This window comes from Netta rufina (genome assembly GCF_964035555.1).
Source record: "Netta rufina genome assembly, chromosome: 5".
Taxonomy (NCBI): Eukaryota; Metazoa; Chordata; class Aves; order Anseriformes; family Anatidae; genus Netta; species Netta rufina.
In genome coordinates, this window is record NC_140128.1 from 33616571 (window position 1) to 33629367 (window position 12797).

Below are 12797 nucleotides of genomic sequence, written 5' to 3' on the forward strand. Positions count from 1 at the left end.
TGCAGGAAGCCAACTCTTTACTTCAAAGGACCTCATTTTTTGGATCCAGACCATCTCTTCCTCCAGCCCAGTGAGCTTCAACATGCTGCTCGTACCAACAGAAGCAGTAGCATCTGAGAGTCAGCAGCTGTGGGGAGCACAGCTAATAGGTCATGGAGCTTCAAATCCAGCAGGATGTCGCAACACAACGGAAAGAGCATGGGCATTGAGACATCTGTCCCACCACTAATGAGACAGTGAGGGCAAAACGAGCACACTTAAGAGAGTTCTTTAACAGCCCTGCACATTACGTGAGAACATCTCTGTACCCAATTAAGTTGGAACAGAATTCAGCTTGGAAAGACTGCAGGTTTTCAGAAAAGCATAAGGCTGCTTAGGAGGAGACCAGGGTTAATACACAAAGTACCTTGTAATTAGTCAGTCAATGCATTACCCTTACCTGCTGGTTGGAAGGGTTAACGATTGCTGTGAGCAAGTAGTGTCCCAAGGGATCAAACCGTACTAACCTAAAACAAAAGCAGAGCCAGAGTATCAATCATCAGTTCACATTCCACGTTGACACAGGAAACTAGACACAGCACGAAAGAAAATCCCACATGAAAATATCTGCACTGTTACTATATTACCTACCAGCTTGGCTTCTGAAGGATGTCAAAAAAGCTTACGCATTAAGAAGAAAACATACTTATTTAGCTGAAGTCTGCAGCTATTTTTTAGTCCACAGCAACTCTATACAGAAGTTAAAAGCTGGCAGTAAGCACTGCTATATCAGTAGAAACAGCCAGGAAGTTTTAGGGAAGACGTACATAGACTCTGGAATTTGGTACAAAGGGAGAGATTAACTCCTCCTGAATGTTACTTCATCATCTTAAACTGCTCAAAGGATGGCATCAAGTTTCCAGTGGCAGTTTCCTCTGTAACCGCACTAAAATAGTAGTTCAGCACTCTCTTCCAGCAGCTTCTGGGTTTTCTCATCCTTATGGTTGACAAGTTTAACTACTAAGCTTACAAATGAAAATGGAGTAGATCCTGAAAGCATTTGTAGGACACAGGGCTGATTACAAATATGAACATCCAAACTGATATATTATTTCCAATTGCTTTTTTTCCTCTATTCACAGGGCTGTTTTTTTTTCCTACCAGATGGGTCATGTAGTTGTTAACAATGTTTCTCTCCTCTGCTTCAGCACAGACAGTGCAGCATCCCAGAGGAAAAACCCATATTCCCAAACCTGACTATTTTTCCAGACAAGTGCCCTCTTCCTCTGGAAACAAGAACTCACCGGACCCGCTCCATTTCGCTGGCTGTTTTCACCACTGCAAAAGGCTCCCGACGACTCCAGTCCCAGAAGTGTATCTCGTTGGCAGTTGCAATCAGCAAGAGCTGAGCCGTAGGATGGAAAGCAAGTGATGCAATGGCGTTGTTGCTATCTGTGAACCAGCTCTCACTTCCACCCTGAGTGAGGAGTCAAGAACCACAAGCAGTTTATGATACAATTTAAGATCATTAGGTTTCCATGCACATGCCCCTTCTGAGACTTTGCCTACAGCATTGAAGTGATGCTTTCAACAACAGCTGCTCTCATATGAGACCATATCCAGAACACAGTACTACCCCCAACAATGACCGCAGGTGTACTTTTACATGTGTGTCTCAAACAGCCTGTACAAACGCTGCCCATCCAAGCGACCAGGTAATCATCCTTATTTTGTCTGTTAACCAATCACCAGGCTAGGTAGAACTGGTAGGGCAGCAAAATTTCTAAATAAGAGTCGAAATATGCCCAAGGGAATGAAAAATGGCAAGTCTTTCACATGTGCAAGACGTGCGTTCAGCTTAAAGTTCTTCAGCATTATCTGTACTGCTCGTATCAGGGCTAAGGAGCATGACCTACCTGGCAGACTAAATGAAGAATCTGTCATCTCCTCTCTAGACAAAGGAGGATGGCTACAGTCTGCTCTATTCTATGCAAAACTTCCAAACATCTTTCTTATCAGGCAACATTTGGCAAACAAACTCAGACAAAAAAGGTCACCACCCACCAAATACAAAAGCGTATGTGTTTCAGGAAAGACTTACATGTAAATCCCAAATTCTAACCTCCCCATCTAGGCATCCTGAAGCAATGAGGCCTGGGATGGTGGGATGGAAGGTCACACACCAGGGAGTGCGGCGATGTCCAACCAAGGAATGAACACACTTGCCCGTTTTCACCTCCGTGATGTAGATGTTGTGGTTCACGTGTGTGGAAGCCATCAGGGTTCTAGGGATGCAGAAGGCAGGACAAGAATTAGCACGAGAAGAGTACAGCAAAACAGACTGCGGTTAGCTTCATCTCAACAGGGTCTTTTGGCACCTAACCCAGCACACATAGCCCCACACTCAAAGGGTAAGAGGCTACTCTACCACCAGTGGCCAGAAGGGTTCTTGTGGCCAGATTTCAAGGCCCATGCAAGCAAGAGCTCATCAGATCTGCAAGCACAAACTTGACCTTGAAAGAGTCATCATGCAGCTCAGAAGAAACTCTTCCGAGTGACAGTTGGGGGCAAATAAACATTCCCAGTTCTGACACTGAGAGATCCCACCTCCAATCCTGTTTCCAATGCACGCCGCATTTTGCTCTGTTCTTTAGTCCTCGCTATCCCAGTGGGTGCGCCCCATCACTTGGGATGGGGTAGCAAAAACACCCTTTACTCCCTCAAGTTTTTCATGAAATCCCATGGTGGCCACACAGACCCTTTTTCCTTAGGGCTATGCATCACTCGGGTACCTCAGAATTAAACACCTGCTACGCCTGAAGCTGTGAGATTAGGAAGGTGTGCACGATCCATCCATGCATGCCAGGAACCAGGAGTTTCACTTGGCCGTTCAGGACTGAACAACTCGACGGGCACAAGCCTCCTTCGCTTTTTTAAGCGTAAGGAGACTGCTGAAACAGGGAACGAACTAGGAGTTAATTACCTGTCTGGACTAAACGCCAGCAAGAAGGTGGAGCGTGGACTGTCTGGCAACTCAACTTTCTGAAAAAGCCAACAAAGCAGGAAGTGTTGCAAGTGTCACATGATCGTACTTTAACTGTAAGCCACACGGACAGTAAGGGGAACCCGCTGCAGGAACATATCTACAATCACACCGCTGCAGGAACTGAACAGAGCCAGAGAGCATATCAAGTGTAACACATCAAATGTACAATCACGAGACAATTTGATCTTCAAACCCCTGCCTCCCGTCCCCCTCTCCAACACCAACCTGTGCACCTCCGTGCTGCGACCTTACCTTGCCCTCCCATTTCATCCATCGCGTTTTATCCTCCACCAGCTCCTGCAGGAGCCGCTGAGCACCCAGCGCCTGGGTGCCCCGCTCCCTACCCCACAGGATGCGCACCGCGTTCTTCTCCGGTACAAACTTCATGGCTCTCAGCGGCCAACGTTACGCCAACCAGCGGGAGAAGACACCAGCAGGTTCCAGATGACAACCAGCACTGAGCTACAGACAGGCTATCCACATGTCAACTGTTTATCTTCATGGAAACCTAGACGGAGAAAGAGCGATAAGAAAGGCAGCTTTTACCTGGATGAAGGAAGAACTTTAAATCCCAATACAACAGATTTAAGAGGAGCATCTACCCTCTCCCCCACCTTTGCTGCCTTTTTCCATTATCAAGGTCCAGTTTTGACAGTTTTGCAGCCAAAGATTACTTTAAAAGGTTTTTGAAAGCACCTAGCCCTTTCCACGTACAGATATTGCAGACATACCACATCAAAAGAGAATTAAAAATTGGACTTGAAACTTTCACCCTTCCCTCCATCTCTTGCCGTACATAATAAAAGAAAAAAAAAATCTACAAAGTGACACACTTTACACCTTAAAGATTTAGCTCCTATCTGGGAAGGCTGACAGATAGCTAGAGGAATAGCATTAAAAATTGACAATAACTACAGAAGTCTCTGCAAAATTGTGCAGATTTCAGTAACGGTAACCATTAGCACTGCACAAGTTAGACAATTGATGCACCTCAAGTCCTAATTATTTCCCTTTCTATCCCAACAGCTCACAGTGTATGGAAACAAGCACGTAGCAGACCAAAACCTGTCACCGAGGGCTGCAGCGGCATGTTGGCTAACTCCACCATGATGGCTCATTTTGCCTGTCTGCAAATCATCTTCCCGTCTCAGAACAACAGATCCCCTAAGTAATACACAACGGCAAAGATTGATGCTTTTAGTGTGTTTTGAGCTGCTAAGGGAAAGCATTAGTAAGACTTCTTGGTTGGTTTTTAGAAAAAAGTTATTTTTTTGACAGAACAAAATAGCAACCATGTTACATAGCTTTTAAATAGTCTCCTGCATTGGGGCTTGTTACCAAAAGCTTTCCCAAAAGAAGATTTTTTTTTTTTTTTTTTTAGAAAAGACAAAACAAGGAGCGCTGCTGCGATGTTATTACCTTCTGATCCCAGCAGAGCGCGCATACTGCTCTGCCAGCTCTTTTCAATGTAAAGATCTAAAGCTAAATCCTCCTTGCTTCACGTCACATGAAACAAAACCACCAATACTCGATCACAAAGGAAGTGGCAACTTAAAAAAAAAAAAAAAAAAAAAAAAACCAACAAGCAAAAACACACACACAGGAAAATAGGTTCACATGGACACAAGAAGAGCTAATTGTTCAATGACGGAATTCAGAGCGGTCATTAGCAAGCCTTCCTTTCCTCCCACTCTCCCTAAAAAAACCCTCCCGAGCAGATGATTCAAGGCAGCTGCTGCGTGCTGGGAGGAGCTGTCTGAAGAGATAAGCCAGGAAAATGAGTTCCAATAAAGCCGGCCGGTTTTCATTTGTAAAAGTGCAATAAAGGGTATTAAAGTGAAGTGAGGGACAAGTAAATGCATCAACCTTTGGAGAAGTGAAACCCACCACAGAAACTGAAGCTAGCTGGAACTTTCCTGACGCTTAATGTGAACAGCATGGGGATCGTCTATTCCAGGGAAGCTAAACTGCCCAATATAAAGTAAGCCTGCTTTTGAGAGTCAGCAAGTCAGCCAAGCAGTATGTAGGAATTACTCTACAAAATAAAAGCCTTACTGGGAAGCGATAGGAAAGCTGAAGTTGTCTTACCGCAAGGGAGTTCACAGGAGCAACTGCACAGATGAAAGGAGCCCAAACCCCAAATGCTAGAATGCTACAAAAAGCCTAACGAGAGTAGACGCAGCCAGAAGCACTGTTCAGCACATGAATCACTGAACGAAAATCTTCCTTCGCTGAACACTAATAAACCCTAATCTGGATTCTGCAAGCGAGGCCGGTCACCCACCTCCAGAAGCGAACGGGGTCAGAGCGGAGGAAGCGCGGCAGGGAAGGACAGGTCAGGAACAACGCAGGCAATAAAAAGCCTGTTTTATGGGAGCAAACCATACGTCTAGCTTTGCCTAGGAAAATTAAGGAAACAGCAGCTGACTGCTCTTTATGGGTGCTTTCAAGGAGTGAGTACAATGTCAATGCAAGAATAAATGTGTAAACCAAACACAAACGGGAGACCACACTGGAAGTCCAAGACCTCAACCACCAAGCTTCAGAGCAGCCTTCCAGTAGGCGTAAAGGACAAATAACCTAAATAACTTAATAGAAGCTGGTAATTTACAAGCAGGATAACCCAATTACTCATGAGAAAGTACAAGCTCCGACAGCTTGGGAACATTTCAGTCCTATAGGGACTGAGATTACATGAAGTACAATGGCAACAAGGAAACCAAGATGTTTATCAAGCATCTTGATGTTTGTTTATGCCATGAGTAAGTTTACATACTGCAAAATAAACAGATAACACCTACAAATGCATGTAGGGAGCTCCTTGTATTCACCTTACTGTAAAGATTAAGTCACCTTCACAGCATAAAAGCGAGTACCTCCCTTAAAACAACTTAGCTAAACCTTCGCAGACGTGTACTAATTTTTTGAACTAATTCGGATATAACAAACACTTCATACGTGAGCCTCCTGAGCGCGTCCAAACTTGCAATTTTTCCCTCAGGGACTGTCCCTCATTTTCCAGCTGCTTTGAACTGACTCACCTCTTTAAATCACTTGAAAAGAAAACAAAATAAAGCCCCAGACTTAAAGCCTTTGCTACCTGCTCAACATCTTTAAAAGCTGGGATCTTGTCAGGAAGAGCTGAGTGCATCCTTCCTGAGCAGAGCTGGCACTCTGGAGTCACCGTCAGTCCCTCTGGGGACCAGGCTTTATTCGTGCTTCAGAAGTTTAATCCCTTACCTGAATTAGCCTGAACACAGTAACTGCTCTCCACTGCTTGGCGACACGCTCTGCAACACTTTGGATTGGCAAGGAAAAAGAAAAACCGAGCCTTTGAATGGAGAAAGAGATGCAGCACAGATACGGGCGTTATCTCTGCTACCATTAGCAGGAAGACTTTAACTTTATTACTGTATCATCTGCTCAGGGTTTTGTTGTTGTTTTCATTTGTTTGTTTTGCTTTGTTGGTTTTGGTTTGTTCGCTTGTGTTTGTTTTTTCCCCAAGAGACAGACCCAGTTCCTTCTCTAATCTAATAGAGGTACCCATCGAATCCAAACATTTTGCCCAGGTGTAACGAAAAGAAATGACAGTGTCACTAAACACCAAGAGAAAACAAAGCACTGAAGCACCAACCACATTTACAGCTAGCTAAACAGCTGGCATCCAACTAACAAAGTTTAAAAGGAGCTCAGTGGGCTTGAAAAATACTACTGAGGCCTCAGCATCATGAAAATTGCAGCTCCTTGGACCAAACCTGCCTGGGCCAGTGGTGGATCGATTCAGCAGCAGCATTACTTCTGTTGCAAAAGCTGAGCCATCACAGCTGATGAGCAGCCCACCACCAGCACCAGGAGCTGCTTTGGGACCGGTATTTTTCTGTTGTCTTGTGTTTTTAAAGCAGAATGATCAGAAGCGGAGTCCAACAGCTAGACGATTAGGTGATGCCCTGGATGTAGGCCAGGGCTCCAGAGAAATTCCCAAAGTGGAAACTCAGAAATTTTTCTGTAATTGGCGGCTTTGTTTCCTTAACAGTTTTCTCCCTTCAGGGCATTTCAGGACAGCACGCTGGGCTGTTTATAATTTTGGAAAGAGCACAGCCCAACCCCAAGCCTTTTTACTTGCTCTGCGCCAGCTGTCCTTGAAGAAGCCTCAAGAACTCCCGGCCTTGGATCAGCGTGAGCTCAGTTGTGAACGGCACTTCTGCGGATACTGAACCTCCCCAAAACCAAAGTGAAGCAGCAAACCAACTGCTAACACCTCATAGTGGTACAGGACCACAAGAAAACACTGACAAGAAGGCGGGGAGAGAAGAGGAATAAACCCAAACACATTCAAGTGGCCTTACAGAAAGGATGCTGAGGTATTTTGTGTGTTATGCAGTGGGTCAGTCTTCCACTAAGAAGCTTCAGCATTTTACAGAGATCCTGCTCCCATTTCTTAAGCACATACAGCTTTGGCGTTAATAATTTTGTGGAGAATCTGGGACCACAGCTGGCTTTGGGGAAAAAGTTATTTCACGTGGCCTTCAGCTCTTGACTACAGATCTCCTACCACTCCTAAGGACCTCCTGGTTGTGTGCTGAGCACGCCCCTGGGAGCCTTTCCTGATGCGTGCGTACAGGAGCAGTGGTATCTGCTCCACCAGTGGTTACATGAAAAAAGCTGCAATCGGTAAACACTACTTGTAACAGGAGTTCTGTCCGAGAGACACAGATGTCCAAATAATTTCAGACAGCTTTGCTACCTAAAGAGCTCTCAAGTGATTGAGGAAAACAGGAACAACATTAAGGGAAAGATAAAAACTGTCTCTGGCTCTGCAAGCTGGGATCCATGGAGAGAATCCCCCAGAAAAGCCCAGAGGGGAGGAAGGGAGCACGTGCTGTTAGTTTCTGCCTCCGAGTCCCTTTGGCAAGTTTTAAGGCTTCCAGAAGGCGCTGACTATAAAACCAATGGGATCCCCACAAGTCATGGGCCAGTGCCAGCAGTACGTAGTGTACTAATGTAAATACAACCAAAAACACTACGCAGTGGTTTTGATTGTTTTTAATAAATATTAGTAATAACTCAACAATTCCACTATCGCACACGCAGGTGACTTCTACCAGTAACCATCTGCAGACCGTGCACAGAACAGTTTTTATGGTGGTAAAAGCCTCGTTCTCCAAGACCCAGAGACAGGACATCTCCAAATCAGAACTAGAAGCTTAAAGCATCGCTCAGAACATGTGTGAGCAGTGACACAGCTCCTGTGACTTTCTAGTTCAGTGCCCTGTTTCTGCTCCGAGTTTCCCCTTCTGCAATATGGGGACAGCGATGCCAACATCTTCCTAAACTGCACAAAACAAGATGTATAAAAAGCCCCAGAAATGCTGTCCTGGGTAGAAGAGGACCTCAAACCTACCAGCAGTTTTATTAAAATCGTTGACTGAATTCATACCGAGTGCCTTGCCATTCCCTTTAAACCTTTTCATGTCTCCACTTGAAAGACTGAGCAAAACAAAAAAAATAAGTTGATGTAAAACCAAAACAAAAAAGCTGATTTGCCCTCTCCACGCTGTATCAGCTCCGCTAAACAAACAGGACGAGTCAGAGAGTCCTAGTTTGGTAAGTAATCGAACTATGTAGCACTGGAATTTGAACAATGCAAAAACAACAACAAAAATCAGTAAAAAAGGGTGACATGACTCATATCCAGAGCAGTTCCACTGATCTAAACTTAGTACCTCCTGCTCTTCCAAAACTTGTCTTGTGCTCCACAAAAAGCAGCCAAGCCACATGAATTTCTGAGAAAGTACCTGATCAGCTGCATTTTTACATTTTCCTAATACCACAATTCATCCTCCCTTAACTCCAAGCGATAACTTCCAAGTTATCCTGCAGCAATATTTAAATGGACATGTGTTGGAAATAAAGTGAAAGAATGAAAGAAGCAAAACTCAAGTGTGTTACATTGCTTTCTGTTTCTTCTTCTGTGTCCCTGATTATCCTAAAAAAAACAAACAAAATAAAACCATGGGAACTTTAAATTAAGACTGGAAATTAACACTGGAAATATGCAGGCTCCTGACATCAGGCTACCAAAGAGCATAAAGCCAGACCTCAACCACCCGCCCCAAACTGCAACAAGAAAAGAAGCTGAAGAGGATAGGCAGTGAGTCTGTGATGGAGCTGGGTAACAGGGCCCAGAATTGCCACCACGAAGGCACTTTCATTGTGTGACTCTTTTTACTCTTCAAAGCTTTAAAGATATTCAGCAAGCTGAAGTTTTCCCTCGATTAAAGGGAGAGAGATTTAGAAAGTGACTCCAAAGCACATCTTCTGCAGATGCACTGGATGCATGGCTCCAAGTTGTATCTCCAGCTCGACGCATTTCCATATAAATCACAACAGGATTATGAAAGAAAAATAACTAGCATTAGTGCTTCTTGATTAAAGAATCCATTGCCGTGCTTTAAATTGCAACCACAAACAGCTCAGGAAATTTAATTAGATTACAAAGATGTCAAGAGCACGCTGTCGTTTCAAGATATGAAATGACAACAAGGTGGAGCTGGCTGCCATCAGAACCTCAATGTGCCTTCCCAGTCTGGATGAAGCGAGCTGGAATACCTGCGAGAGCAGTACTTTTAATTGCTCCTTATGTACAGCAAAAATACCGGGAAGTGGGAGAGAAAGCTGCGGATCCCAGCTTCTAAAGGTCAGCAAACCGGTGGCGCGGATGAGAAGGGAAGTCATAAAAAGGTAAGCGATAAGCTGTGTCTGGCGTCTGGCAGCTTCATTTGCCAGCGATAACACCAAGCGTTTCCCTGTCTGTTATCGCTATTTCCACGTAAGCTTCAAGAATTCTTGAAGAGATGCTAGCTCCGATCCACAAGCCGGGAAGAGAATAAATATAATTTCACAAAGCTGCAAGGTCTGTCACAGAGCAGACCTGAGATCCAGGAGATTAAAGAGTCTGTGTCCCGACTCCGCGCTCAGCCCGTGGTATCTTTGGCAAAGTCCCACACGCAGTAGGAAAGGAGGGGCAGAGCAAAGAGTAAAATAGAGCAAAAAAAGGAAGCAGCTTAACCCCTTCAGAGAACCACTCTCATTTTGATAGAAGAGGAAAGAAGTTCGCAATTAATGTAAATATTGAGGTTTTGAGAAGTCCCATGAAGGTTCCTCAAGCTCAAGAGCCGCAGCCAAGTGCTACCTACTGGCATCACGCATGCAAGAGCGACTTGGGGGCACCGGCATCAGAGCACAGTGGTTTGGGTTGGCATGGAAGGGTTTTGGGAATGGCATGGGTATCCAACCACAGGGTGCAGATAAAGGATTTTATTTATACAAAGCTGCGCTGCCAATTCCTGACACCCTTTCCCCTTCTCAGCCTCAGATGAAGCATATGAAAACCTTAAGGAGGAAGGAACAAAAAAGTATCAGAAATGGGGGACAGACACTGCTATGGACCATTCCGTGCTGTTCCAGGTGGCGAGTTAGTGCCACACACTGCAACAGGGCAGCAGGACGGCCTTGCTCTGCCAGGACAGCCCCGCAGACCTCACCGAGAGCATCACAAGCGGAGCTGTGCCACAGCACAGAGCAGGATGACTCCCTCCCCGCTCAGACCTGGCACCTCACCACCCGGAACCGAGAGAACAAACAGCTCCTGGACAGCAGTCACAGTCCAAGTCCTTCACAACCCACGTTAAATCCACCAGGGGCTTTTGTCTCTTGGTTTAAGCAACTCCATCAGTAGGTCTTTCATTGAGCAACTGCCATACAATTTGCAACCTTCCATGAAAACATTTCTAACACAAATCCCCTTAAACGGGGCATCACCCCACTACTCACTTCCAAAAAGCACCGTTCTTCTGTGCTCACATCACTAACAATTTGCTTCTGTCACTCTCCTTCCTAGATTCATGCAGGACTCTCACCAGAAGAGCTCACAAGGTAACTATTAACATGTACTCTGCCCCTTATCAGGTCTCCAACAATACAAACTCAATGGGGGGGAAGAAAAAAGAAAAGAAAGCTTAACACTATTCACCTGAACAATGTTAACGAGCGTTAACTATACTACCAGCATCAACAGTGACTTTGTAGGTGTCCTGAGTTCAGTCAGCTTGCTAGCCACCGCACAAAAGATACTGAAGTTATTGTCTCCTGGTTTCGTTAAACAAAATTATGGTGCAGGAAGGGAGGAAATATTCAAATCCCTAACTGGTGACAAGGGGATCCTGGCAGGCAGCGTTACTGCTCGCCTTCCTTACGAACACTCACTGCAGCTGCACAAAAGCTGAAAGCGCTGCGTGGAAAACGGAAAAGTAGAAAACAACCAAACAAGAATCCAGGGGGTCAGCTATGACTCAGAAAAGGGCAAAAGAAAGAAAATTAAGGAGAAGCTGACAGCAAAGTAAACACTCCGCGTGCACTCCCCGGTAGCTAAATCTGAGCAGGCGAGCCCAGCGATCTGGATCCAGACGTGTTCTTCATTCCAAGCACTAGAAAAAAAACACAGAACGGCTCACGGCCTGCTGCCCGCGTTAACATCCCCACCGCAACGCCACGGAAGAGTACCAGATACTCGCCTGCTATCTTCAATACACAGACGGACCGCTTCTGAAGAGAACACTGATCTACAGCAACCCCAACTGAATTGGTTAACTGCAGAATCAGCAAGCAAGCCCTACCGAAGAGCTCTGAACACCAGAAGCTGAACCACAGCAGTGGTCCAGAAGACAAACAAGGATGTTGAAGTTATGGAACTAGACCTGGAACTCGCTGCTGCGTTCCTCACCAGGCATTGGAGCGTGCCCGGATTTATCCTCATCCCTCCTTCTGAAAACGCACCCAGCCCCAGAACCAGGCAGCGCTGCACCGGCCGGGCACCAGCAGGTCAGCGCCAGGCTCCATCTCCCCATCCCCACCGGCCACCCCAGAGAGGATGGGAGGGGCGGGGGCCGGGGAGCCGAGCTGACATTTGCGAAGGGCACCCGGCTGGGGGGAGCGGCAAACAAAGACGGGCCGAGAAACACGGCTGGGCTGCCTGCAGAGCCCAAACGCCTGGCTTGGGGGAGAAACCGGGCGGCACGGGGCGCCGCTCCCCAGCGCCTCCGCAGCCCCAGGGCCCCACACCCAGCCCCTCGCCCTTACCGCAGGGCAGCGGGGGCTCGCAGCGCCGCGCGGGGGGAGTCTCCCGGGGCGCCGAGGGCCCGGCGCGGCCTCCGCCGCCACCTTCCGGGGCCCGCCCGGGGAAGCGGCGCCGAGGCGGGGGCGGGCCGAGGAGCGCGGCCGGGGCCTACCTGCGGCGGGGGCCGCGGCCTGAGGGGAGCCGGGGCCGGGGCGGGGGCCGGGGCCGGGGCCGGGCCGGTCGGAGCGGCCCCACCGCTCGCTCGCCGCCGCCGCCGCCGCTCCGAGCTCCGGCCAGGCCGGGCAGCCGAGCGCCGAGCCGCGCCCGGGGAGCGGCGCCGAGGAGCGGCGGCCAGGCCCGAGCAGCCGAAGGCGGAGCGGCGGCGGCAGCCCGCACCTGCCGAGCGCCGAGCGCCTGCCAGCGCCGCCGCTGCCACCCCCCCCCCCCCCCCTGCAGCCGGCCCGGCAGCCAGGCACGGCCAGTGGAGCGCCGAGCGGAACGGCGATGGAGCGCCCCCAGCCCCCAGCCTCGGGGCTCTCCCCCGGCCCCTCATCACCCCCCAGGGGTGTGGGGGTGTGCACGCTGCCCCCCCAATGCAGGGTTTGGTGAGGACTTTGCACAAATGTACACCTGAAAACCAAAAGAGCAGCCCTTACA

General features: G+C 47.7%; 1 protein-coding gene across 2 annotated transcripts in view; it reads right to left on the reverse strand.

The window, feature by feature from the left end:
* The window catches only part of AMBRA1 (autophagy and beclin 1 regulator 1), a 128001-nt gene extending 115556 nt beyond the window's left edge, over positions 1–12445 (reverse strand). The window contains exons 1-6 of one of the 2 annotated variants that reach the window (XM_084287471.1): positions 12313–12445; positions 3278–3533; positions 2963–3021; positions 2081–2264; positions 1284–1456; positions 440–506 (exon numbers count right to left, since the gene is read on the reverse strand). In XM_084287471.1, the coding sequence (XP_084143597.1) occupies positions 440–506; positions 1284–1456; positions 2081–2264; positions 2963–3021; positions 3278–3412 (618 nt within the window). In that variant the 5' untranslated portion in view covers positions 3413–3533; positions 12313–12445. Of the gene's footprint in view, positions 1–439; positions 507–1283; positions 1457–2080; positions 2265–2962; positions 3022–3277; positions 3534–12163; positions 12261–12312 lie in introns of those variants that run through there. The other variant, XM_084287472.1, reaches the window with a different exon arrangement.
* Between the last annotated feature and the right edge of the window lie 352 nt (positions 12446–12797).